The sequence below is a fragment of the Corvus hawaiiensis genome, chromosome 16, assembly GCF_020740725.1.
Source record: "Corvus hawaiiensis isolate bCorHaw1 chromosome 16, bCorHaw1.pri.cur, whole genome shotgun sequence".
NCBI classification, from domain to species: domain Eukaryota; kingdom Metazoa; phylum Chordata; class Aves; order Passeriformes; family Corvidae; genus Corvus; species Corvus hawaiiensis.
In genome coordinates, this window is record NC_063228.1 from 4,962,514 (window position 1) to 4,990,512 (window position 27,999).

At 40.4% G+C, this 27,999-nt stretch overlaps 1 protein-coding gene across 2 annotated transcripts; it reads right to left on the reverse strand.

Moving 5' to 3' along the window:
* Nucleotides 1-1,879: 1,879 nt before the first annotated feature.
* IQCE (IQ motif containing E) lies at nt 1,880-27,997 on the reverse strand. Of its 2 annotated transcripts, none has more exons than XM_048320707.1 (22): nt 27,849-27,997; nt 26,061-26,108; nt 25,407-25,449; nt 24,346-24,486; nt 23,922-24,053; nt 22,882-22,952; nt 22,214-22,327; nt 21,552-21,602; nt 20,973-21,043; nt 20,677-20,749; nt 20,269-20,318; nt 17,542-17,699; nt 16,986-17,041; nt 16,469-16,677; nt 15,665-15,769; nt 14,824-14,926; nt 12,478-12,573; nt 12,225-12,248; nt 11,220-11,315; nt 10,100-10,230; nt 9,302-9,417; nt 1,880-5,098 (listed from the first exon to the last, which is right to left on the reverse strand). In XM_048320707.1, exons 1-22 carry the CDS (start codon nt 27,888-27,890, stop codon nt 4,983-4,985), a joined length of 2,046 nt encoding a protein of 681 aa, XP_048176664.1. In that variant the 5' UTR covers nt 27,891-27,997; the 3' UTR covers nt 1,880-4,982. The 2 variants fall into 2 exon arrangements, with proteins under 2 accessions (XP_048176664.1, XP_048176665.1); XM_048320708.1 differs by lacking the exon at nt 27,849-27,997 and adding an exon at nt 24,592-24,865 and having other exon boundaries at nt 26,061-26,098.
* Between the last annotated feature and the right edge of the window lie 2 nt (nt 27,998-27,999).

A 27,999-nucleotide genomic window follows, 5' to 3' on the forward strand; every position in this document is an offset into this window, starting at 1 on the left:
TGTACTACAGGCATTCATGGTCAATCCCATTTATTAAAAGCTCTTCTAATTTTCCATGCATATACCTAGAGGCCATTCAAGCACAGCCTTTTTTTACAGCAGCACTGTAACCAAGTGACAGATTTTACAGTATTTCCTCCCTAAAGTCATATTACAGCAAAGACTTTCAAGCTGTGTTACATTACTGAGGCAGAGACTCAGCTCTGAAGAGCTGACAGGCTGAGGAGGGGAGAGGAATGAGATCCGAGTGTGGGATTATCTGGTTGATAGTGAGGGAGGTTAAGACAGCCCTTGAGGATGGCCATGATGTCCCTCCTGGTTCTCCCCAGACCATTTTGAGCATCAAGACTTTATGACACCTCTGTTCACACTATCAAAAATAGAAGCCCTAAAGGGGCCTGTGTGGCACCCAGTGCAAAGTGTCTGTGATGCAAAACCCTCCCAAAGAGACGGGGAGCTGGGACAGTCTGAGCAACACCTTGAGCTGGGATGTTGGTTCAGACACAGCTCTGGTGAGGGGAACAACACAAACACTGTCCTGCAGACCAGGGGGAGTACAAATGCTCTCAGGTTTGAAAAGGGTAACTGGGAGAGCCAGGCCATGGGATGGGCAAGGGGAGCAGGGTGCAACTTCATCAGTGGACTACACCAGAGTGTAATTCCTCAGAACACAGCAACATGCACTGTTCAAGGCCATTCCTTGAGCACAGCAAGAGTGGTTACTGAAGGCCAAGTGTATCCAAGAGCCAATGTGCCAAAAACACGCACCAAAACCAGGGCAGGCATTGGGAAGGTGATGTCAGCGCTGTCTCCACCAGCGCAGCACCACTTCAGCAAACATTAGAAGGAAACATCAGAGGAACTGATGCAGCACCTGACCACCAACCATGCCTGAAAAACCTCCCCTACTAACCTGGAGTCTAACATGGGAATTTTGCTCTTTGCAGATCTTAATGACGCCCCTTGAATGAAACTCTCTTCTCCCCTTAAAAAGTTCGTATGAGGAAAGCAATTCATTAGCTGACAAACCTACCACAGAGATGCTGCAAAGCTTGCAAGAGTAAGGGCATTCCAACTTCAGCTGAAGACAAATTATGGTTTAATACAACTAAGTGTAAATGTTTAATTGCTTTCAACTGAATTCAAGACTAGTCTGCTCCAAGAAATCATACCAGATTTTTCCATTCATGCCTCGTGGATTACCTCTAAGATTTAAAACTGAAGTTTTTCCTAAGAAATCCAGAGAATATGCCAGTAGAGCAGAGAGGAAAGAATAAAAAAAATGAAATTTAATTAATATAATCATCAAACACAGATTGTTTCATCTTGTACTCTCATAGCTGTTGTAGTCCTACACAAAGGACTCTGCTTGACAGGAGGATGACTGCAGGATTCCCATGTTTTCACAGCAGTTAACAGGGTCTTCTATTTCCATAAACAAGCATAAGGTCTTTTAGGGAGTTCTTAAAGGCTTTTTCAGTGGACCTAGAAAAGAATTCTGATGTCCCAGTTCCTTCCAGAGCTTCACAAGCAGCAACAGTAACCGAGGTGGGGGGATACACTGTCAGTAAACTGGACAGTTGAACCCTGTAGTCTCCCGCTCTCCCTCAGCTGCTGCCAGACAGTTTTTTAAAGCAAAAACCCATCACCTCTTTCAGTTCCACCAGGCTTTGGTCAGGAACATTGCTCATTCCTGATGGGACAACCTTGAACCTGTACTAGAAGAAATTTCATACCCCACATGTTTCAGAGTTATCTTGTTACTGTCCACGCAGGAAGGGGTAAAAGGTCAGCCCAGGTGTAAAGAGAATACAGGAGCATGCAGCAGAAGCCAGAGAGGCAATGAAAATATAGCAGCAGCAGCACAAACACATCAACATTCAGTTATAAACTTTATTCCAAAATTCAACAATTCAAAGAAAATACATTGCAATTGTTTTCGCTTTTCAGACATCCCAAAATAAATTACATAAAATACTTGCACAATTCTAAATATTAAAAAGATCATAAAAATGGTGCTCTCATGTGCCAAGATTAATCCTTTTCCATTTTGACTACATTAGAAGTTGCCTGTGCAGGGATTATTTTCATAGCTATGCAGGAAACAATACAGTTTTCAGGTCTTGATGCCTCAGTAAAGATTTACAGGCAAAGGCACTTAAGGGCAAAAAGAGATCAAGAGAGATAATGTCCCATTAAAGTCAGATCTCTGTACTCACACACAATTTCTAACTAAACACTGCTGTAAACTGCAGAAGGTTTTAAGTCAGAAACATTATTCCTTATCAACAGAATGGAAAGTGTGCTTTTAGATTACATAGGGTACAGGGGAGTTTAATTTTAATTCAAGACCTTGACACTCCCACAAGGTTTCCAGGGCTTTCTACAGAGGCATTTGTCAGAAACAGTGTGTTTGTATTGGGCCTATCTTGGCAGGTTTGAGCCATGCTGATTTTTACTGTCCTCAGCTCCCTGTTGAGGAAAAATGCCATTTATTCAAAAATTAACTTTTTCTTCCTTCTTTATGCCACACTTCTTCCCAGATTTCTGGGTGCTGGCATTCAGATAGATAACCACAGAACAAAACCTAGCATCAAGCACTACTCCCTTCAACACATTCCATCACAGTGTGCAACACAACAACATGTAGGGCTAACACTGTGGAGGTTTCTCTTCCTACTGTACCACACCAAACTTCTGATGTGTAGTGAGCACATAATTATCTTCCAAAGTAAAGATATGGGTTTGAAGCCCAGCTCAAGGTTAGTATCAGATAGCTAGGATAGCAACCCCAAATTTAGAAAGTTTATACACATTTTCATTTACCCCAGGAAACACTTGCTCCTTTCCACCCTGATTTCTGCCTGTGTCTGGGTCATTCCAAGGTACTATCTCCCCTTTATCCCAGAATTTGTCTACTGACAGTGCTACTGCTGGTCACATGCTCAGATCAAACACTGTATCAAGCTCTGTATCAACTTCCTAATACTGTCATATTGCTCATTACAGCACAGTAAAGTAAAAGAATGTTTTCTCTATTGTATTTGCTGCCCCAGTATTTCCCTATAGGATGACAGCTAGGCAGTATTTGGTAGCAGTCTTGGTCCTGACACATTACACACTCTCTCCTTAATGTGCCAGACCTCATCTCTGGTTACTCTCTGGAGAGATCCATGACAGAGTCACAGTTACAGACCTGAAATATTATACACAACAACACAGTCCAGCACTGCTTTTGCATTTAGCAAAATGACCTTTCTTCTTAACATGACTTCCAGAAAAAGAGGGAAACAGATCTCAGCTCCTACCAAAAGGATTCTAACCCTTTTATTTTATGTATATTTTTTTATCCTTCCTGCAGATGACAGTCACGTGACCAAAGCACCAGCAGGAAAAATTTACCCATTGGGAGTGCAAATGACATTCTTCAGACTGCTTTGGGTATGGAGAGCTCCCAAAACTGCCTTTGGAAATAGCACAGGCAGCGTTTCCACCGATGGGATTAAATGAAATCAGCTGCATTGTGCTGCAGCCATCCAGTTTCCTCTTTGGCTGCAAGTACTGGCACAAACTATGATAAGCCTCAGATAGTGTTTCATTGAAATCACAGAACTGAGACAGCCCTGACTTATTGGTATTCTGAGAAACTGTGGTGACTGATTTTTAATTTAGAAAAGAAAAGGAGATAAAAATCTTAAATATAAGAGTGTGCTTTCTGTTTACAGGAGACTTTATTACTCTTTGATGACAAAGAAACCATTAGTGTTTCCAGAAAACCTTCACTGTGTGCTTGTAAAATTAAATTCCCCTTTCAATAAGTATCATGATTTATCTGGTTCACCTTAAAACAACCCCACACATTTCAATGTCTTTGAAGGATGTTGGTACAACAGTAGGAACTATCCAGTCAAAAAGTACAGTCTGCAGAGAAGATCAGGAAAGACCCCTGTGACTTTATCCTCCACAGCCCATCAGGTCTTTGGTCTTTCCATGGATAATGATATTCTGAGTGCTTTTTCTGGATGCAGTCCTAATTTCTGTATAATCCAACCTACCACTTCTGCTCCCAAACCAAACTGCATGGATTAGGTATGAGCAATGTAGTCAGGTGAACGTTCCAGACAGTTCTATCTTCTAAGTCAAGTGTTTTCACATATTAAGAGCTGGCCCTGAAAAACACATGTAACTGTGTTTTGCAGGGTGATTTTTCAAGCAGAAAAAGCGCTCACAAGGGTATCCCTTCACAGCACACTCCTGCCCTGACAAATCCAAAAAGCTGATTATGTCATCAGACATTTCAGCACAAAACAGTACTACACATATCATCATACACACACGTGGAAAAGGTCAATAAATAAGAAATCCCAGCTGATACAGTAGGCCTAGAATAGCCCTATGACAAAGAAATGGCTTTCTAAAAGCCTTTACAAGGTCTGCACAGACTGTAAATGTTCAGTATAAAAATAAACAAAAAAGATATTAAAATACGATACAGTAAAAATTTTAAATTGTGAAGCACAGATAACAAATACCAGTTGAATCCCTTTGCATACACGGGCTAAAAACTGGAGTTATGTCATTGGCCACTTTCTGATTAAACAAATTATTTTAGTTGACCTGAAACAAAACTTTGTTTGACATGAAATAGCTTAAGGCTTTATTGCTTTCATTTGAATTTGACAACTCAATTTATAATCCACATTGTGAAACAAAACATTATTAAAGTGTTTTGGTTATGTTTTTAAATCCAAACTCTCTGTACCAGGAGGGTAAGGTTAACAGTCAGCCAGTGGCTTTTAGCCATAAAGTCTGCAGAGACAACCTGCCAAAGAATTACTCATTTATGGCTGAAATCACGTCAACTGTCATTAAAAAGGGGCTGATATTCCCCCCTTTTCCATCTTTGATATGCTTGATCTTGGTACAAATAGTTTTGTTTGTGAATCAAATAATTCAAGACCACCAGACCCTGTTACCAAACCTTAGAAGTGGGTGTAGCTTTTCTTCACCTGCAGCAAGGGAGGGACAATGACAACGTCATCGGAGTCATCGGAGTGAGCCTCATCCAGGGCCACGGAGGGAGCAGAGGAGGACCTGCCTGAAATGATTACAGCAAACAAGGTCATTAACAAACAACACTGACCAAAACAAGCCCTTGTGGCAAGTGTGGCATTTTCTGAGCCATTAAGTTTCCAAGCTTACCTGGAGTTATCCAGTTATGGATGACTCTGATCTATCTTTTTCTGCATGGAGCTATTTCTGTTCCTCTTTAATGAACCAGAGTGCACAGCAAGGGTTGAGCTGACACACTGACCATGCATGAGCTGTCTTATTGCCTTTAAATCTTTGCAAGGGGTTACACACACCAAGTAAAGCCATTTGATACCGAAACCAAGGCAGGTCACAACCAAATATTTATTGAATGGCCAGAAAAGGAAAATTGACCAAAGCTTTAACTAAGCAGAAAGGTCACAATGAGAACTTGACTCAGGTATAGATGGAACAAAGGAAAATAGATACAAACAAAGACAGAAGCTCTCAGTCACTGTCTTTAACCCTTATACATGTAAAATACTCCAAATATTGTTCACACGCTGCTCTACTGTAATGACAATAAAAATAGTGACCACACCATTGGGGTCTTTCCCTTTATTTTTAATTTTGCTTCTTTGCCATTTTTCTGGATGTGTTTCTAGGCATCTCATCTACTCCAAAGTTTGAATAAGTGTTCAGGGTGTGAACAGATATTCCTGATGATTCCAGTGAACACTGGACAATCAGAGAGGTAAAATGAATATGCAGAAAGTCCCTGACACATGAAGAGCAAAACCAGCAGCTTATAACCCCTGTGCAAGAGATGTAGGAACTAAATCATGACTGCTATTAATACCTTCTAGCACAATATCCTCCCCTCAGCTATTAATACCTTCTAGCACAATATTCTCCCTCAGCTCCACTTATTTTTCATTTTCAAACAGAAATTCTCTGAAAACACTCTCCCAGAGAAGAAAACAAATCAAGAGAATCAGTGGTAGAATGAGGAAACAGGCACGAAGCCATAGTCTGAGGTTCTGACCTGAACTGGGGGGCACACAGAGAATATTACCCAGGGAGAACAGACCTGCCATGGGTCTTGTAGCGAAATAAGAGATTCCTGACACAGGAAAAAGATCTCCTGGTATGGAAGAGCAGGCATAACACAGAAACTGGAATGTGGAATAAAGAAAGGGGACCACAAGTGGCCTGGGAATAGGAAAAGAGTGACAGACAGAGCCTGTGAATGGCAAGGGGGATGCAGGGAGGCCATTACATTGGCCTCAGCCTACAAAAGCAAGGAAACACATCATTTTCTAGTTAAGTGAAATTCTTCTCTGCACCAGTCAACACATAATGTCAGAGCTTTTCAGGGAGATTTATGAGACAGTAGTACTGGTGATACGGAGGAGCAAAAGGAACTGCCAAAACCAGGCTTGATAACCAGAAGAAGCAACTCCAAGAATAAACATGAATTATACATGAAACAGCTTAGTATTATCCAAATGACTCCTGATTATATCCTGCTCTTGACATATGATATTTTCTTGTCCTCATTTTCAGTTTGGTATCAGCTTTATCTTTGTGCTTGTGAAGGGTAAGCCCTGGTAAGAGTTAAGAGTTATATGTAAATTCACTAAGATTCCAAAAAAGCCTGAAATGAAGTTAACAGTTGCAGCCAGAGTGATCAGTAATATGCAAAGTAAAACACTGCCCTTAATCAAGATTGCTGTGCATGTACAGAACATATTCTTCCTTCCTGTCACTCCCCTGACAGAACAAAACACAAAGTTTCACAGACTGAATTGTTAGTACCTGTTTCATTTCATGGGAAATAGCAGAAATGGCTTTATAAAATCTTCAGGTTCTGAAAGCAAGCAAAGCAGCACTGAATAATACACTTATTTTTTTTTAATTAATTTTTTTCTTTTCCTAGAAAACACAGAGACATCTAACCTGATGCAAACAGTGAATTACAAGTCTGCAATGCCAGACCAGGATTATATACACTTATTCTAGCAGAGGTGTAAGGTATTTTAAAACACATTTTCATCTTCCCCATTGTTCTTAAAATAATGCCAAAAGGGTAGTGAATTGAAATGATTTATTGCAATATAGACATTGACTGAAAGCTTAAAATCATTTTAAGACCCAGAGGTCATGAAATGCAAGTTTGGACTTGGGACAAATGAAGAAAGAACTTGTTCAACAGCTGCATGATTTAAAGCTAGAAGAATTTGATTGCTTTTAAATTACTCAGCTACTCAACAAGCTCCTTGTCTCATGTCCTTTCCAAGCTGCAGGATGACCACTGAAATCCCAATTTACCATCAAACCCCCATTTTGCCAGCGGATTTTTGTATCAGTCAATGAGCTTGGAATGCCAGGGGTGGACTTTTAGTTAACTTTAGTTTAAGCTACATAAATCACATGGCAAACAACCAAACAGATCACTGAGGGGTTGCATTTACACCAGAATGCTCTCCTTCCTCTGGGAGGTTTTTCCCAATTCATCTTTTGGGAGAGTTTGGTTAAACACTCCAGTGCACCAGGACCTAACACTTGAGAGAGCTCAGTGCCACACAGTCTCTTGGGCAGCTGTGCAGTTCCAGAAGCACATCCCCAGTGTGCCCCTCCACAATCCACCTGGATACATTCTGTCCCCATCCCAGAGTTTGAAAACACCTCCCACATTCATAAAATCAGTGGCAAACAAAACCTGCTCTGCTCCCAATCGTTCCTTTTTGATATTCACCAGTAAAGGCCTGCAAGGAAGAAAGTTTGAAGTATGGTTTTCTCTCTCTTCCAGTATAAACTATTCCAGAACTTCTTCACTCATCAACTTGTCATCATAATCTGCAATAAAACTTAGCTTAGGAGACTTCATAGCTAGACAGTGACTGTGCTCTGCTGGTATTCATATGACTGTACTAGTCCAGTACAGCCTAGCTTCACCTTACACTCCTCTTTGGCTCTTAGAAGGACTAAGCATATTTATGGGATTCTTTCTCTTTGAGTAGAATTTCACAACTGTTTTGCTCTGGCTTTAGAGTGAGCATGCCAATAGTCACTACTCCAGTAGAGCTCAGGCAAAACAGGGTGCTGCAGCACTTTTTTTTTCTGGATACTATCACCAAACATAATTAAAGTCACTCAAAACTCAAACATCTTCAGAAGCAAGTACTACCTACTCCTTTCACAGAGTAGAACATGCCTCCGAACATGGAAATACGGAACACAGTGAAGTTTCTTAAACACATTTTCTTCCACTGAAGTGTTACCTCTGTTTTCACAACTCCTGCAAATCTGGCTTATTCCCCACCTATCTTAGAGAAACAGCCTCACTGCTTACAGCATTCTCTGTCTCTGAGCAAGTCTGCAGGGACTGGCAGCTTTTCACTGACAAAAAAACCAAGTCAGTGTTTCTCAGGTCACACTCAAAGTTGCTCCTTTTTTCCCCAGGTGGTCCATAAAAGCCTAAAATATCCCACTCTGGACAGAACCAGCCTTTTTCAATTTAACTCCTTTGAAGCTGCATGTCTAAGGCCATCTTATCTGCAGCATTGTTTTGCCTTTCTTACTCAGTACTTCTAACATCCTCCTTAAAAGCCTCTTTGGCTTTAACTCCATCTTCTCACAAATAAAGAACTCAAGAAGAAAACCAAATGGCACAAGAGCCATAAAAGAGACAGATTTTCTCAGTTTGTATTACAGTAGTACTTGCTGGCAAGGTTATCCAGGACTTCATTTTTCCCCTTACTGCAGCAACTGAAGACTGCTGAAAAAAACGTGACTAAATGCACATGGCTGCCTAGGATGGCTCTTTCTAGCAGATGTCTGTCTGTCTTCTGCAGAAACTAAGTCAGGGTTGTGGAAATGCTCTCAGCTTGTCTATGGCTAAGGGCCCAAAATGTGATGGGAAGTACCCTACTCCAGCTACAGGGCTGAAAAGGAAGCAGAGAGGCAATACAGGGGAACACCATGTTCCCTCAATAATTACCACTCACACCAGAGAGACCCTCCAAACCACAGCTGGGACAAACAGACAAAGCACTGTGAAGAAGCTGGTGCTGAGACTGTCAGAGCTTTTAATTTTTATGTAGGGAACTGCATGTGCCAGTAGAAGCAACATGTCACCAAATAAAGCCACACATGGAGTACAAGGATGCACTTGCACATGTGTGTGCACATGCAGATGTTCTTTACAAAACTGTGCATGCACCCACTCAAAACACCCAGACTTTTGAACACAGGGGAGGGACATTACCAGGAAGAGGAGAAGTGAGGACTGAAGGTCTCTGGAGTGCTGCTGAGACTGGTTTCTTCTCTGTGACGTAAACTGCAGGATCTGCTTTCCCACTGGGGGCACTGGGCACAGAGGGCCTGCAAAGAGACACACATTCATAACATGAGGCACAGAACAGCGTTCACAGAGTGTGCTGAGGAGTTTCTTGCATTGCTGCCTTATCACCTGCAGAAGTGACCCCAGACACTAAAGTGAGGTGACAGCCACCTAACTCTCCTTGTAACCATGGCAGCCAACATTAAAAACTTTCAGAGCAGTAAACCCTGGAGAGAAAGGAAGTATTTTTGAAGACAGAGTCACCATAAACCCAAGCAGCAATCAAATCACTGCACTCTGCCTGAGCTAAGTCACTTGATGGCATTGTAGCTTTTCCCTCTTCTTCCTCCGCATAACCCTTCACCTGCACATGTCAGGGCTTCAGATTCACACATTAAGCAAATGTATCAGCAATCCGTGTGATAGCAACAGTAACCTTTCTGTTCCACAGAGTAATTATTTTACTTTACTTTCACTCACTGCTATGGAACAGAACATGCAGCCGGAGAGGGGAAGACTCCTGCTGCCACAAAGCTCCTTTTAGTTGCACATCTTTTGAATCTTCTCAGGAACAAGCTCTCCCTTGTCTTTTTCGTAACAATGGCCTTGTTCTCCTTCTCTGTCAAGGAACCCACACTAAAATTCTATTAAAAAAACACTCCTTTCCTGCAATAAAAATGATTTTGCTACTGCATGTTGCAGAAGTATCTACTCCTCACTTACCTCTCCTGAAGCAGTCCTGTACGTGCTAAGTGAGCCCGGAAAATGGACTGGATGAACGTCACAATCTCAACTCTCTCCTTGCAATCAGAAGAAAAGCTCAAGGATTCTGATGTGGAAGACAGGCAGGAATTCTGCAAAGCAATCAGATTAAAGAAAACTGACCATTTACAGATTGCACAGAAGCTCGATAGAACCTTTCACAATCTCACTCTTGACTATGTAACTGGCAGTAGAACAAACATCCCCATCTTTTGGTCTGCAGTTTTTAAGGTTCTGTAAGACTAAATCAGCAGGAAATGCAAATCTGATCATCACATAAGCTTTGAAGCATCAGCATTCAATTAATGAAACAGCAGACACCTGCAAGGAAAGTTCATTTATTTTCCAGGAAGGAAACCTTTTGAAGATTAAGTTGGTAAGAGAACCTTCATAATGGATTTATCTTCTGCTTGTATCAAGCCAAGTATTCAGTCCTCCTACATTGGGCCAGCTTACCAGAATCAAAGAGCATGTAAAGTGCAATCAGATGGACAATCTGGATGGAGAATTACAAATTAACTATAGCCTGCCAGAAGTCCAAAGGATATTTATATACTTGGCAAATGATTTACAGAAACTGAATGTTTTACTGGTAAGGAAATTTTTTCATATTCTGAACTAAATAAACTGGACATGAGAGAGGATGCCAAGTCTTGGACTGAGCATGCCACACCAAGAGCCCTTTACTTTTCAACCCAATAAAAGATGCTTTCCAGATTCTTACTTCTGAAGTTCAGTGAAAAAAGTTTATCTATTACTAGTGATGCAGTAGTGAACACTCGAGAGCAGGTAGTTTTCAACAGCACTCCAAATTAACCAGTTAAAGGGTGTGTTATCTGATGGGAGAACCAGGGAAAAACAAAAGGCTACAAGGCTGAGAAGTCACAGCTTTGCTTCTAAGAAAGTAAGAAGGGAAGCCAGGGAATGAGCTCAGTATCTTTCTAGAGTTACAGTGGTGTTGCCAACCAGCACACTGAAACAATCACCAGGTGATGAACAAATTAAGCCTGGAAGTAAAGTCCTTTACACTGCAAGATAAACACAGAGTGATGCTGGGATACCCATCTGCCCCCACAATTACCTCGGTGCGAGACTCTGCATCAGGCACGCTGTTATCCAGCAGCGCTTTCTGTCGAGCTAAATGTCCTCTGAAGGCTGCCTGGAGCAGAACAACTGCCTGGCATGGAGAGAAGTAGCCATTAGCTCCTCTGAAAGGTAACCCACAGACATTCCACCTTCAGGGTCAGCTCTGGGGTTTAAATTCCATCTGGGAGACATTCAGGGCTGATCCTATCAAATGCAGTGAAGTTCTAGCTGCCAACACCAGTCCATATTGCACCAACACAGCACCATGCTCCCATTCCCACATTAGATTCTGGCTACCCAGAGGGCTCTGAGATGCTCTGGTACAATCAGAAACCAAGCCAAGCCTGGCAGACCTTGTGGTGATTACACTGAATGTAAGGCCTTTCACTCCCCTCAGAGATTTTACTGGGTTATAATCAACAAAAAGCATTTAGAACAGCATGTTTGTGTCACGTGGTTAGATTTAGTTCTAATTTCTGAAAGTGGGATTTTAAATGTTCTGGAAGAAACAAGGGTAAGATGCTACACCATGCTATTTGAAAAAAACCCAGTTTAATCAAAATCTTTCTGCAAAAGATTTATCAAGAGGTGAATTTGTGTGACAAACTTGTCAATGTCTTCATAATTCTCACAGACATTTCTCCTTAGCAAAAGTTTTCAAATCCTACTTCAAGTCTTTCTGAAGATTCATCTAAATGAAAATTAAATCATGATTAGAATTAACTCATTCAGAAAAACTTTCCTGTCTGTTGGTATCAGATTTTGTTCAAAATTTTCAGAAGATTTCATCTTGCAGAAGGTACCAAGTATGGAAAATTGGAAACCAAAAGGCAAACACTGACAAAACATACGAAACAAAATCAGGATGTCAGAAGGAAGATTACTGCCAGTGTGAAGAACAAATATTATCTTGGTAAAACATCTTTGAAGTTATTTGTTTGCACTTTGATACAAATTAAATCTGTTGTACTGTTTTGTTGGGTGTCATAAACACACTCACCTCATCCAGAGCAATTTCTTCTTTCTGAAATGAAAAATGCCCATGTTAATGCCACAAATATATAAAAGCTTTAGCTATTAAAGATTTTCCAAATTTTCCCAATAATTAAAAGACACAGAAACATCTGTCCCAATCCTTGCCAAACTCAAGGAAATAAAATCTTTTAATCTTTCAAGATGTGTGGATAGATGCTAAAACAACAGTCAGATTCAGAGGGGGATGTCCTTGCTGTTCCCTGATAGGAGAATCTCACCTTGTTTTTGTACATCTTCCAGCATGTCTGGATGATTTTGGCTGCTTGTTCTTGCCTGTGATTTTCTTTGCCTGGAACTGTGCAGACTGGTGGAGCCTGCAAAGGAGAATCTCTGAGTTAGTACAGTAAAGACACGGAGCTGTGAGGGAGCAGATTACAATGACTCAGGAAAATCAGCACCAGAGCTCATCCTGCCTGTAGGGCAGAAGGAAGTTCAAGAGGAAACTCTGAGTTCTGAACCCTGCTCGTATTCAAACTCATCATGGAGATGACTCCTAGAGTGAAACACATCCCTGCCCTGCTTTCAGCCCTCAGCAGGGCATGAGAATGGAACAGCTTCCATTTGCACACTCTATTATTTTTCTATGCATTGCTAAGGCACTGCTAACCCACTGCTTTTTTGCTCAGAAATGATTTTTATGTTACCAACAGACTGAGAACAAACATCAGGTGACCTCATTTTGCAGTTTTTCTCCAGGAAAGACAAGTATCAATTAACCAGGGAGGTCTCTAATGCCTCATCCTGGCAACTGTGGCCCCATAATCATCTCTTTATGCTTACTGAGAGCTGGCCATTGTATGACACCAAGCTTGCGTAAGTTGGCATAAATCTACTCTTCTATCTTAATGAAATTAATTAGAGGAAAAAGAAAGAAACCAAGAACAAAACAAGATTTTGTTCCAGTAATTTCTCCCGAGGTGTGGTTGCATATTCCACCTCTCACCATTTGATCCTTTTGATCCCTAATTATCCCACTCTAATTGTCATACCTCACTTGCCAACCAAAAGTTAACTGCAAGTTTAAAAGACTAATTTAATTTGTTGGTGTAAAATTTTAACTAGAGGAACAAGAGATTTTATAGACTCTGAAAAAAACCTCTTGATTCTGTGAAAAGGATTTATTTATAACCTAAAACCACCGAGCTACAGGCTTAAGTTTAGCAAATGGATCATGTCATATTAAAAATGACAACCTACTATTAAAATGAAAAATTGGTAGGAACTTAGTGATAATTACAAATAATGGGAACATTTCAATAAATGGATGGTTACTGGCCAAGAATATATATAGTCTGCAGAGGGAAAAAGGAGCTGTTTGTTGGCTGTTTTTAAAGACTCCAGTTATTTGGTATTCAAAACATCCTCCAGCATCCATGAGCCTGTAACACACAGAAAAGAATCTACAGAATGGCACAGTATATCAGAAACCAGAACCCTCTTAAGGCACTGGACATTTTCATTAGTATTTTTTACTATGTGTATTTCAGGGTCTATTTATTTTTAAGTGCAAATCAAAATCCCCAGTAATAATTTCCAAGTAGTATTTAGTGAAATGAGATTAACATGGCCAGAGTGCCTCTGAAAGCAGCTCTGTCAGCGCCCATCCATCTCTACTGGCCAAGTACCACACTTGGAAGGGGGACAGAAGATTGCAAAGATATCAGATTTGGACGTATTTCACAAAACCCCCAACAGATTACAGAGCCACATTTAAGACTGTCCAGGATTAACAGATGCACAAATATATTTATTAGGTATCAGAAAAACCAGAAAGAAGAGGTTATGAATACCTCAACTCCAGGAAAACTTCACTTGAAAGTGAGGTTCACTTACTTATTTCATTGTATTGACATCTTCCTTAATTCCTGACTTAAATATTATGTTCCATCAGCAGCAGAATTAAAACCCCCTCAATTTCCATGATGATTAGTCTTCTACATCCTGTAAATCTTCCCATGAAAAAGCACCTCACTGCCATGCTAACAGAAAAGCAAGTGAGTATTTTCTGACTGGACAGCACTTGTGCCCTAAGTGACCACCTGGCCAGCAGAAAAAAACACTGAAAAGGGATTTTTATCTTTTGCCAGTCTGCCAGTGAGCACATTTACCTGTATCTCCATCCTTTATCTAACTGTCAACTCCTACAAGACCTCCCTCCCTCTACAAAATTGGACTGAAATTAGGCACTGGCCTCAGATGCTATAAGAAGATAAAAGCAACCACAGATTTAAATTTTTTTTTAAGTATTCGGAAAAGCCCCAAACACTTAAGAGTTTAAGTCTTTGCAACATTACACTGAACAAGAAAAAAAGCAACAGCAAGGCAGAGAATTATTAAGAGAGAACAGCTTCAAAAAACTCCCCAAGTTGCAGTGGTTATTACTGAGAAAACTTATTTTCAACTAATATTGGGAGTTAACCATCATTATCTCTATGACAAGGTTTAATGTTTCTCTCCAAAAACAAAACTAGCAGCTCTTTAGACTACCAGCTCCATTTGAAATCTGTATCAGGCAGATACAGGAAAAAGAGAAAAGAAAAAAACAAACAAAAATATGGCTGTACCTTATTAAGCTCTTCCACTGTATCTTCTGCCATTTTTCTTTTCTCTTCCTCCAATTTTAACTCCAGTTTCCCTACTTTCTGTGTCAGGTTCTGGATTTCCTCACTAGGGTTGGAAAAGCAAATATATTTATAGTTTACAGAAATTTTCTGTTGACCCTGCTTTGAAAATACTGAACCTATTTCATAACACTTGGTTGCTTTGGGTTTCTTTTTTAAGGGCAAAGAGGGAAACTGCTCAGGATGATACCTGTTCTCACAGTAAGAGACACATCAATTCTCAATCTGTGATAGCCTTATGTTAAAATTAAGAAGTCTCAAGGTCACCGTGGTAGCCTTGATACTATTAATAATGTATTTTGATCTGCTACAGTTTCATAGTTGTCAGTCGAAGTCCTTTCTCACAAAACAATATTGAAATCACTTTTTTTCTGCTTCCCTTGCACAGGATTGTCACTCACAGTTATACAGAATACAGGGAGTAACTGGAATGACACAGAGGCAATGGTCTAGAAACACAGGCTAAGGTAAAGAGAGTACAACTTTTTCCTAGAGAAAAAATGTCTGAGCCCAACACAAAAGCTTTTTCCACTTACCTTATGGATTTTTATTATAATTTAAATCTTATTTTTGCTATACTACTTAGTCTTCCTCTAAAAGCACTCTATAGAATTCTTCCCCTAGTAACTTACTCCATCCCTCCAAAACACTTCTGCTTAAAAGAATCCCCAGCTTCTTGCAGTTCAGAGGAACTCCTATAGATTCTGAGCCACTTCAAAAGAGAGTTATACTTTAAGAGATTTTTTTTTGTTCTGAAAGGATCTATTAATACAAAATATTTTACCTTAAAGTCTGCTCTTCTGTACTCTTTTCTTCCATCTTATTCTGCCACTTCTGCAGCTCCAGCTCCACTTCAGCCTTAGCCTGCAGTAACTGCTTGATATCTACTCTACAAAGGTACAAAAAAAAAATCTAAGTGAGACTTAAGACATTCATACTTCCACAAAGCAGATCTTTTTTCTTTAAATTTCTAAATAAATTGGGTTTTCTCAAATTTGTAAAGTAACTAAATGTTTAATTTTTCCTTTTAAACAAAACAAAGTGCATGCCCGTGCTCACAGTGCTCAGATTAACCTGCCCCAAGGCCCTGACACACCAAACCAATCCAGGCAATACAAACTGCAAATCAATCACTTATGGGAGAACAGAAGCCACAGCATATCTTTGGGCAGAGGGCAGGTTTAAATGGAGAAAGTGGGAGATCAGGACAAAGTACGTTGAAAAAAAACCCAAACCACACACAAATTTTTACAGCACAATATGAGCAAGAAGTGCTGCATAAACATATAACCCTTCAAAGGGTTTTCAGTATGGTTGGCTGAAAAATAAGCCTTGAAAAATGTGCTAGAAGCAAGCAGAAATTCTCATTTTCCATCCTCTGGCTTTTTTTCTGCAATGTAATTTTACAAAGCAAGTAGGATTAGAAAGAAGCTTTTGAAATAAAAACTGAAGGGATTCTCAAAATTAATTTTTTAGCTGAACATGTGAAGTACTTATTACATCATAATATCATACATCATAACAGGATCACAAAAAACGAAATAATTCACACCTACAGAAGGACATCCCAGACAAGAGTCTCACTTACTCTTTACTGAGTAGAAGATTCTGAAGTTCCTTCCTATCACTCTTCAGTTTCTTCACCAGCCTTTGGAGGCGACAGCATTCTTCAGCCTGGTCTAAATGTCGGGATGCTGGATGATCCAGGTCTACAGAAGGTGAAGATGACACAGCAAGCACTTGTGATGCCTCACTGTCAGCTGATGACACCCTGGTACTCTCCATGGCACACACTTTCTAAGCAGGGTAAATTTACATGGAAAACACAAAAGAAAAGGAAAAACTAAATTTAGCACAAAATTACTTTATTTAGGCCATGATAAAAGATCAAATGGAAGTGAATTCTAAAATGTGCATTCTATCTAAGAGGTATGATAAAAGAAAACAGGGAGGGAGGGCTCATGCTACAGGCAGCAGTTTATGTGTATGAGGCAGAATGCACAAGGCTGAGACACTGAAGGACAACGTGCCAAGAGCACAAGGCAGTGGTTCTGCATTTTCTGCTCCCAGACAGGTAAGAAAACCACTGAACTATGTGCACTTACTTTTTCTAGATCCGAAATCCTCCTCACCAGCCTCTGTCTGCTCCACTCGCTGTAATCTAAACACAGTAACAAAGTTTTAAACATGTAACTACATCCATGGGGCAACATTGTTCTTGCTTTTTGAAACTTCTGGCCATATCAAAAGACCATTTAAAGATCTCTGAATCCCAGCTTCAAATATCTACCAATGAAAAAATGAGAATGGGCTTAAAATACCTGACTTCTAAACTAATTAGCTCTGAAATCAATATAAGTCATTCACATTCACCAGTTTTCAACCACTGAAAAGCAGTTTTCTGGGTTTTCTGAGTGAAATGTTAAATCCTCTACCAATTCCAGTTTGGAATTCTCAGGGACAACAATAGAGGAAACACAGGTCTGACTGGAGAAATCAGAGAGAGTCCTGAGAGAAAGTTCTCATTCCAACTTTGCCGCTCCTGGATCTTCACCTCTGTAACAACTCCCTTATATCTACTTTGGTGGGGTCAGGCTGTCCCACACCTTTCAGATGTACCCAAATCCCTTGCCCCAAATTCACCAACTTTCCAGCACATACTTTTTTTTTTACTGGGAGGAGGGGAACTGCTCAGCACATGATCCAGATCTTCCTTCAGCTTCCGATTCTCAGCCTGCAATTCCTTGATGTTCCTGGACAGTCTCAGCACAGCAGCATTCAGTGCCTTCAGTCGTTTTTGGGTGTCTCTGCCCTCTGTACTTGGAAAAGGGGTCAAAACCAGAAAGTTAACTTAAAAGCAGAAAACAAAGAAGCAGCATTAAAAAGAGTGGAGCAGCCTCACTATTCAAGTCAGCTGGCTGAGTTGACAGCCTCAGTTCCCCCATAATAACATTTCTCAACATTTTTACTTGGGGAATTACCTATTCTTTTCTGGAAAAGCATGCAAAGACCATCTTGCTCAACACTTTCGCAATTGTTTTAATTTGTGTCAAAGAAAAAAGATACTTTCAAACATCAAAAATTCATTTACTACTTTTACTTCCTCCCCCACTCTGTTCTATCCATCTTTGCACAAACAAAGGCACTTGTATGAATGTTATCTTATTTTCTGTTTGCTTTGTTAACCAAACTTACAGTGCTTTACCAGCACTCTGAGAACCTCTGATTTAAAAAAGACTTCAGCCAACTGTGAGACTCCTCCAAAAAACTGTCCAGCATAGACAGCCAACCTGCAGGCTCTGAATTGCTTTTGTTCACTAACAAACATTGAGACTGGGGGAGAGAGAGAGGGATAGACAGAGATGGAATAACGCTCGAACAAATCCAACAGCCAAGAGTATTTTCAGATAACTACGACTGCTGCTCTGCTGTAGAAGAAACTATCCTTGTGTCTATAAACCCCAGAGAGATTTGAAACAGGTTTGAAGAATAAATCTAATATGGAAATGAAAGGCATCAGAAACGGGAAAGCCTGTTAGGTGTTAAAATGACTTTAAATATACTACAGGGATTTTTAAATTTTTTCTAATAAAAGGGGCAAGAAATCTGAGCTTCTAGATGTGCAAAGTTGTAAAGTTTGTTCACAAAACAGATTTTTAGTGAGATGAAATATTTTTCCTTTATTGCTATGAGAAAATTCTTAAAAACTTACAACTGGAAACAAAGGCCTGAAGTAACTGATGGACTTAGGTTTTGAACAAATGCCACTGCCAGTGACAACCACAGAACAGTTTGTGAAGGAATCTTACATCCCATCCAGTGGAATAATCACAAGGTAAAAGGGGAGACAGCCTACAGTTAGTGTCAGAGTGAAAAGCTGAATTTTTAGCTGATCTTTTTAGAAATTAAAATGAAGAAAAAAACCAAACAAAATAAGGCTGTCCAGATGTCACGAATGACTATTCCACAGCTGTCCCAGGCAGGAGGGAAAAAAAAAAAGAGTAAAAACCAAAACAAACCACCAAAACGGGACAGTGACAGAAATTATAGAAATCATAAGCATACCACTCAGGGACATTATTTTAGGCTCATCTAAACCTAAATAAAAAATTTTATTTCAGTTCATTTTGATGGCTTGAAAAGTTAGTTTCTAGCTACAACTGTTTACTAAGCTTCACATACAAATAACCATACCTCAGCATTAACACTGAAAAAGAGGAACCAAATGCCATTCACTTCAGCCAGAACTAATGAAGACAAGCATCATGAAAGAAATACTCTCAAACAACTCTTTCAATGTGCCAGAGTCCTGACCTTCAACATGATTTATTATTTCAGTGCTCAGCCTCTCAAGCAGAGACTGACAGTCACGTAATGGAGAGAGACTGCCCTGACCACCAGTTTTTGAAGCTATGAATAAATGAGGACAAGGAAGAGACCTGATGACTTATTTTTCACCTGTAAATAAATCAGGTGTGATGGCTTAGAGCCTTGAGAGGCTGGTCACTGCATGCCTGAGCCAAAGGATTTATTTTTTTAAAAAAGTGACAAAACAAATTGCGGTTTTCAATCCACGAGTGACAGTGAATTAGGGAACAGGAGCAGTACAAATAATGACCCTAAAGAGTTCTCACATGTTTCTATCAATCTAAATAATTACACCCAGTGTTAAGACAGTTGTCTGTACTTAACACTAAGAGGTCAAGTATATTCTGAAGTGGTGTGGTAACGAATTTTACTATCCTACAAGACACTCTTACCCTCTTCTCAGCTCAAACAACACTCACTTGCAGTGATGCTTTTAATTTGCTCTTAGCGGAGCTTTGCTTCTACCTTTGTGCTTTGACTTTTACTGCCTCTATAAACTGTTCACCCTCACCACCACGCCCACATTTGCACACCAGTGACAAGTACTAGAACGAGCTCCTCTGACAACAGCTTACTAGTCTGCGTCTCTGTACTAAAGGAAAATAATGTTTACTCCAAGAACATTTTCTTTGCAGCACACACTCTAGAGCAAGATGCAGAACTGACTCACGTATGAAATGCCAAACATCCAGGGAGTTTGTTTCAATTACCAGAGATGCCAGAATAGGTATGATTATGAGGGAAGATGTAACAGAGATAAATTTACAGTGCTATCATGTACTTTTTAAATAGCTCTGGTATTTTTCCACATCCACAAAATGATCTATCTACAAGCAAAAAAAATGTGACTAAGACATATTTCAAGGCTGTGAAGCCAACCAAAGCAGTACCAAAAAGCAACTCCAGCAATCTAAATGACAAAAACTGTTCCCATGTAGTAGTTTTCCATCAGTTAAAGTAGGACACGAATGGTGTATCAAACATGCATGCAAACATTTGCCTCAGAAGAATTAAACATACTTTTTCCTCATAGTCTCAGACTTGGCCAGGAGGACTTGGAGGCGATGAACCTGTGAAATACAGATTCCATTAAGGAGCATTAGCAAGGTCAGCTTCCACAGCAACACATTTGCTCATTAGGTGAAAATCAGAACAAGACTCTTTGGGTAGTAGCAGAGCTAATGATGCCACCACTGAAAATCAGGCTACTGTTGTATTTGCTTCCGTCTCAACACTACACTTGTGGATGTACAGTAAGGTTCTTTATTTGCCCTTCTTCATTGACACACTCAACTTCCTGAAGAAAAACATTTTTTAGTACATACAGCTGGAGTTATGAAAATATCTATGAAAACCCACCAATGACAGGTGCTGCTAAGGTGTAAGAAACCTGTCCTGCATGCCCACTGAAGGAGCTGTCAGACATACCTCTTCATAGTAGGTTTCCATGGCTAACCTCACTTCTTCCAAATTACTGGTCTTCATGTCTGCCTGGAATTCACTGAAAATAGAATAATACAAAAAATAATCCAGTCAGATCAGCAAAGACACTGCAAGACCTGGTGGCTCACAATTTCTGGGTTTATAATTGCCGATACGTTCTCAGGAGCTTATTAAAATGTCTTAAGGAATAGAACACAAATGAAAAATAACATGTATTTCCAATTCTCTTTATTAGCTCATCCAATACAAGCCTCTATCCCCCTGCCCCCTCAAAGTCATACTTAATAGTGTTGTCTTTCTCCTTGCACTGCTCTTCGAGCTTGACAATCTTCTGCTTTAATCCAGTAACCACCTACAGAAAGAACAAAGAGCTCATGAGTCCTTGAATAATCTGTTTCTTCACAGAAGGTCTATTCCAGTCTGCCCTGTCTATATAAATTGTACCTAATCAGGTACACTTATTTCTACATATTTCAGTACCTAGTAAATCATACACATCTGCTACGCTGTGGAAAAGAGAACACTGATGAAATCAGATGCCTGATTACATAACCAGCTTAAGAATATGTATACACAACCATAAAATAAAAACATTACCCATTACCATGCCAATTTCAAGGCAGCAAACAACAGGGAGAATACTTCCTAAACAGACTCAAGACAATGACAAAGAAAGCACCCCAAAATAATGTTCATTCTACATCTTTGTTACTGACTCCTTTCCTGATTTCAGAGATAAAGGTTACATGATTCCCTAATTGATTATTCTTTCTGACCTCATTTTATTTCTTTAGCAGTGTTTCACCTTAGCAAGAGGAAAAAGGACAAATGAAAGCAGAAAGTAATGAAAACACTCTCACCCATCCATTATCAGTCTTCTTCTCTGACAAAGCTCGTGCCAGCTCAGAGCCCTGCAACATAACACAGAGAAAGCAAGTGACCAACTCTGCTACTTTATTCTACTGCTGGCTCTTTCCACAGAATTTTCCAACCTACTCAACTCCACAGTCACTTCACATTCCAACAGCTGAAATTCTGAACTCCCTATGCTCACAGCTTTCTACTAGCACATTTCTCCCAAGATGTAGGTCTGCACACAGCAAGTGATAGCCACAGGAAATTCAGTAAGATTCAAGTCTGACTATAACCACAAACGCTTCTTGTCAGGGCCTGACAAGGCTGCTCTTCTGCCTCCTGGCCAGGTTTCAGGACTGCTTGAACCCATCACCCTGCAAGAGGTTAACTCCCTTCTACTCCCAGGCAAAATATTCAGAAAGTGGCCCCCTAATGAGACCGCATTTTCATTTTACCTTCAGGAATTAAAGTTATCTGTGCTAAATGAACTTATCTGTACTGCATGGCACCATCTTCCTTTGAACTGAGCTGCACTGCTGGTCTGAGATACACAGACCAGAAATCCCATCACACCACCTCTCATATTCCAGCTCACCACTCCTAGGAGTCACCACACTACAAACTCCTACTCTTTTGCCTCACTTTTATCCCCACAAGGAATATCCACCCTGGAAGGATCCAGCAGTTGTTCAATCTGTTTATCCTTTCTATTGTTCTCCTCTTCCAGTCGACGGAGCTTCGTTTTCATTCGATATCCCTCATTCTTCTGAGCCTGTATTGTCTAAAAGAGGGGAGGAAAATCTTAAGCACATTTCAGAATTAGGAAGACACAGAGTTCTCACATGAAAATACATTTTGATGTCAAAAGCAATCCAATTATGATGGCAAAGATGATATGAAAAAAGAGGAAGAAAATGCCAAACCACAAAATCATCACAGTAGACCAGAACAGTCACCAGGACAGGACAGCTTAGGGAGGAGACAGAAGAAAGATAAAAGGAAAAGATCTAACAGAAAGATCTAACAGAAATGATCAACCAGAGCCAAGGTATTTGTCTATAGGTAACCCCAGTGTTCAGCAAGCCCAGTCCTCACCTTTCATACACTGCACTAACCTCAACAGAAAGCCTACTCTGACCATATCACACCGTGAGAACAGTGAAATTGTCTTAGACAGACACAAGCTTTAGTTTAGCCTTACATTACAAATGCAAAAAATGTGGTGGATGTCCCAAGTTGTAGAAACTAAAGTATTCTGGATCGTTAAGGCCACGACATGTACAGGTGGATGGAGCAATGCCATGACTTTTTATGTAAGTATCAGAAAAACTGTACCTTTTTCAGTTCTATAATTTCATCATACATATCTTCTTTCTCTTTGTAGTCAGGAGTTCCAGGAATGTAGCCTACAGAAAGGGGTATGTAAAATAAGTAGATCCAAAAGAGGCATTTTTAACCAACCAGAAACTTTACAGTTAAAGAGAAATATCTAGAACAGCACCAGAGTGGAAACTAGGCCTTTTTTCTTTCCTTGAAGAAGAAAAATCAGCAAGGAAATTAATTCTGGAAATGGAGGTGAAATGGAAGTGTTACTGTATGAAACTTCTGCCAGATTTTGTAGCCAATTTTTTTCCTAATTACTTCTCTTCTCTGGTGCTATATTAAAACACCCATCTCAAGAAAGACACAAACTTTACAGAAGACTGCAGTCTTCTCATCCCAATAAATCCATTATTTACAAAAGCTTTCTAAGAATACAGTTTTCTATTTATGCTTACCATGCACAAATGCATCATCTTGTAAAGTTGCCAGAAACTGTGTATTACCAGTAAAAGTATAGGTGTCATTTTAAATGGAAGTGGAATTTTAAAGTTTACAGTTCTCCTTTAAGAAATGCAGAATAAAACTTTTAAAGTTTGCTCTTCTCATAAAAGTCATTTGATTTTAATGTCACAACCACATGATAAAACACTTTCTAGACAAGAAGTAAAAGGAGTCAATTACACAGAATTTCAGGCAAGCAGATGGTTTCTATCAATGGTTCCTAAACTATGTTTTGAAGTCACAATAAATTGTCTACAGCTGTCCCATTGAACCATATTATATTTGCAACCTTTTCAGCTGCAAATGCATGGCAATTTGCAAAAGTTCTGAAAGCTAATAGTGATTCATTGCTCAAAAAAAAAATTGGAAATCCCTGCCTTAACCAATTTAGGAATCTCAAAGAAGCATCTCATGGATCATATTTTGACACATACATTTTAGTAAACTAAAACGGCTCTTGCTTTACTGGAGCTAAGATCTTAAGCAATATGTGTTTTTAGAGGGGAAAAAAGATCATTCACTTTTATCTACCACACCAGTATAGAGTTTACCATTACTGGAAGAACGAGAATGTTTTGGCTTTTTCATTCCTAGAGCTTCCTTCAAATATTCTGGAGTGCTACTGGAAATGTTAGCTCGCATATGCCCCGTGTCAGCATCTGATTTCAGAGCATGGCTCATTCCTGCCAACAGAAATGGAACAAAAATGTGAAAATCAGGGATAATTGTGAATTAAATTTGTGGAGTTATTCTGAGCAAATGCAACATGGAAAGCTCCAGATGCTGTCAATTATTCTCTCTATAAATTCCAATGCTCAAGATCAGATAATTCCAACCACCCAAATAAATAACAGTGCAATTAATTCCTATGTAGCCTTTAATCAAATACAAATCTATTTTTAATAGTTTATATGTTAAGCTGTCCACAACAATGAATTTTATCCATCAATGCAAACAACATTTCTATACTAATACCTTGTTTCAGAGATCCCAGCCACATCTGCCTTGGGTTTTTAACAGCTGCATTCTCAAAAGAAGCATGGCCCGTTCCCTGCAGAGATCGCCAAGCTGCAGCTTTTTTAGGATACAGTTGTGTGCTCGAGCTGTAGGGAGACTCTACAGCAAAAGAAAATATCTCAGTGTTGCCTTCAAAAGCTCAAGGTCACAAAAATTCTTGTTGTCTTGTTCTCCAAAGTTCTCAGACTCAATTCTATTACTTACAAAAATAGAATTTAACAGCATATTCCATACTGGCTTATATGGAGCAATGGAGCAGTCGCATTAAAAAAACCCAAAAAACTCACTATAAAGAAAAATACAATTCCAAAAAATGAAGAGGCTTAGAAAAATGCATAGTGACAGTCGCATGACTCAACACATGTGGGAATATTTACATGTACAGCTTGGATAGGCATCATTAAGATACCTGCACATCTAAATATTGTTATTAATGACACTTTAAGGTAAAGTCTTCTCTGAAACATTCACTGGAAGCCTAAAAAGGAAGGTAAATGGAAATATATATCAAAAATACATAAACCCCAGAAAAAAAGGACAAAACCAATATTAAAACTGCAGATCTAATAATAATAACGACACTGTACTGTGAAAAAAACCCAACCCAACAAATGAAACAGAGAACTGCTAAATGTACACACAGAGATCTATGACTCGATGGGAGAGAGCTCCAGTAATTCCAGAGTCCCTCTACACAACAAGTATCAGCATTTCTCCAAAAAGACAAGGAGAAAAAGAAATTCAGAGTGGTTGCCATCAGAAGGCATAACATGAGGAAAAAGTAGTTTATGCTGGAGAATCAGGAGTTACAACCAACCCATAAACTTCAATATTTTAGCCTATACAAGCTGGACTTCACAGGTCACTGAAAAGATCTCAAATAGGTGTGCTCTGCACACAGCAGTGAGTAATTCTGAAGAGAACAACAAGATATTGTCTCAAGTAAATCTTCCAGTTCCTGTGTCCCACAAATGTATCTGGTTTTCCAATTGCAGAATAAAAAATTTTGGAACACTTACTTGGTGACTTTGGAGGCTTGTGAAAAATCTTCTTCCTTAATTTCTGAAAGAGAAACAGGTTCTTTTATCTATTGAAAATATTCAACTCTTAAGGTTTCACTATGTAATCTCAAAATTGGCTCAAATCTCCATTTTCCACGAAAATCTTTTGTTCTAACAAGAAAAAACCTTTTCTATAGAAAAGAAAAATAGTAGCATTAAGCATACGCAGATTTGGGCACAGCAATGGTCACCAGAATTAAGGTGGTGCCAACTTAAGTCTGATTATACAGATAAATTGTCAATTCTTGCTCAGAACACTACAACCTTTCCCATCAATATTAAATATGAGTAGCAGCAAATTCAAGATGATCCCAGAGTAGAGGCTGATCTGTAGAACCTTTTAGCTAAAGGAAGGAGTTATTTAATTCCATTAAAACTCTCCAAAAGGATTACTTAAGTTCATAACTTGATAGAACAGCAAAATAAAGCCAAACATCATTTGCAGCCCCAGTGCTGAGAATTGAGAAGCCAGAATTACATCTGGAATTAGAGGAGGTTTGTGAATCAAGCCCCATTCAGTGCCACTGTTCACTCTACTCTCTGAAGGGTCCTTGGTGAGCAGGAGGCACCACACAGATGCAGCAGGAATTTGGGGCATTAATCAAAACTCACCATTTCTGTATCTGACTCGCAGGCTATCACAGATAGGCTGTCATCTCCCTGGGAAACAGAGACAGGACATTTCCTACTGAACATCTGGTAATAACACACATCCAGAAAACTTTTACAATTCAGCAAAGCTGGAGTGCAATAAATTCAAATAGTAAGAACCATTGCATTGCTCAAATGTCAAAGGAGTGAAACAAGCATTTTCAATTACTTAAGATAAAAATAAGCCATTTTTCAAAAACACTGAAGCCACTGAAAGATGGTGAGGTTCTTGCTGCAAAAGCCAGCATCATTTGCTCTAACACAAATGGTTTTGGGATATTGTGAAAGTCACTTCAGAAACAAACCACCACAGAATGGTTTGGGTTGGAAGGGACCTTAAAGACCATCCAGTTTCAACCCCTGTGCCATGAGCAGGGACACTTTGCACTTGAGTCACAGAGACTTGGCACTGCAGTGCACAGCATTACACCAGCTGAACCTTCAGCTGGTTCTGCATTAATTTCTGCACCATTTAAGCTGCAACTCACTCAGCTGTTCCCTTCCTCACTTGCTCACCCTACCCTTGCTGTGCTATGGGATTGTTCAGTTCCTACATTGAAATGGAGAAGTGATTAGGCTGACAGAAAAAACCTCAAACCCAAGGAAGATGACAAGTTTCCCTACTTCTCAAATGCAAACATATCCACAGCTGAAGGATAATTTCCACTTAGCTTTCAAATTATCTGGATGCTGCCATCACAGAAAGACCTTTTCCACTTGCTGCTGAGCCCGTGGCACTCAGCACAAATCTTTAGACAGATGCTGATCTGTGCCTGTAAGAGGCAGGGGAGCGGATGAAGTATTTTTGGAAACCCTGGCTGGCAGAACAGGAGGAAGGTTAAACAGCCTGTCATGCTGGCTGAGAGCAAGCAGGGATGTGTCCTCACACACCAGGCCATACAGTTTTTCATTTCCTGAGGCAATGCTCCTTGCCGCACACAGATTAATTTTGTTATTTTAAGGCCTCTCATTCTAAAATATCTCTCTCCATAACTGCAGCTATCATGTTTGGAATCAGAGAACATGGGGGATGCTCAGCCTTGATAAATGGTAACAACAAAACATTCGCCAGCACACAAACATGCAATAACAGCCCCACCACTGTCCTTGGTAACCTTCACAGCCCCTTTGCTCCTGCAAAACTGCCCAAACCAGAGCCACCTACAGCAGGCAACAAAAGAATGTGAGGGCTCTCAAAGGGGCTCAAAACCTCCATCTGGCTGCTGAGGGGGTGGGAATCAAACGCCAATACAGAATCACAGAGTCACAGAATTACTTAGGTTGGAAAAGCCCTCCAAGATCCTTGAGTCCAACCTATGACTGATCTCCACCTTGCCAACCAGACCATGGCACTGAGTGCCACGTCCAGTCTTCCCTTAAACACCTCCAGGGACGGCAAATCCACCGCTTCCCTGGGCAGCCCATTCCAATGTCTAATCACCCTTTCTGTGGAGAAATTCTTCCTAATGTCCAACCTAAACCTTCCTTAGCGCAGCTTGGAAGTCTGTCACCTCTGTGCCGTGCTACGGGTCACTCAGGAAAACACAGGCAGAGCCCAGAGTCCCGCAGGCTGGAGACGGCAAAAGCCATCCCACTCCCTCTCCGAGCCACCGTCTCGCCGGCCTGGCAAGCCCGGGGGTGCTCCAAGGCTTTGCCCCGACCTCGCGGGAAAGTTTCGTGAGCCGAGCCCGGGGCCGAAGCAGGCCTAGACCCGGGGCCCTCTCCTCCTCCCCGCCGCTCACTCCTTACCAGCTCCCCCTCCGCGGCCGCCTCACCGGTCCCCCGGGCCATAGCGGGAGAGCGGTGGGAAGGCCTCACGGGGCGGCAGGGCCGCGGGGGCCCCCTCGGGCCGCGGCTGCCGGCTCGGGGCTGGAGGCGGCCATGGCCCCCCGGCGGCACT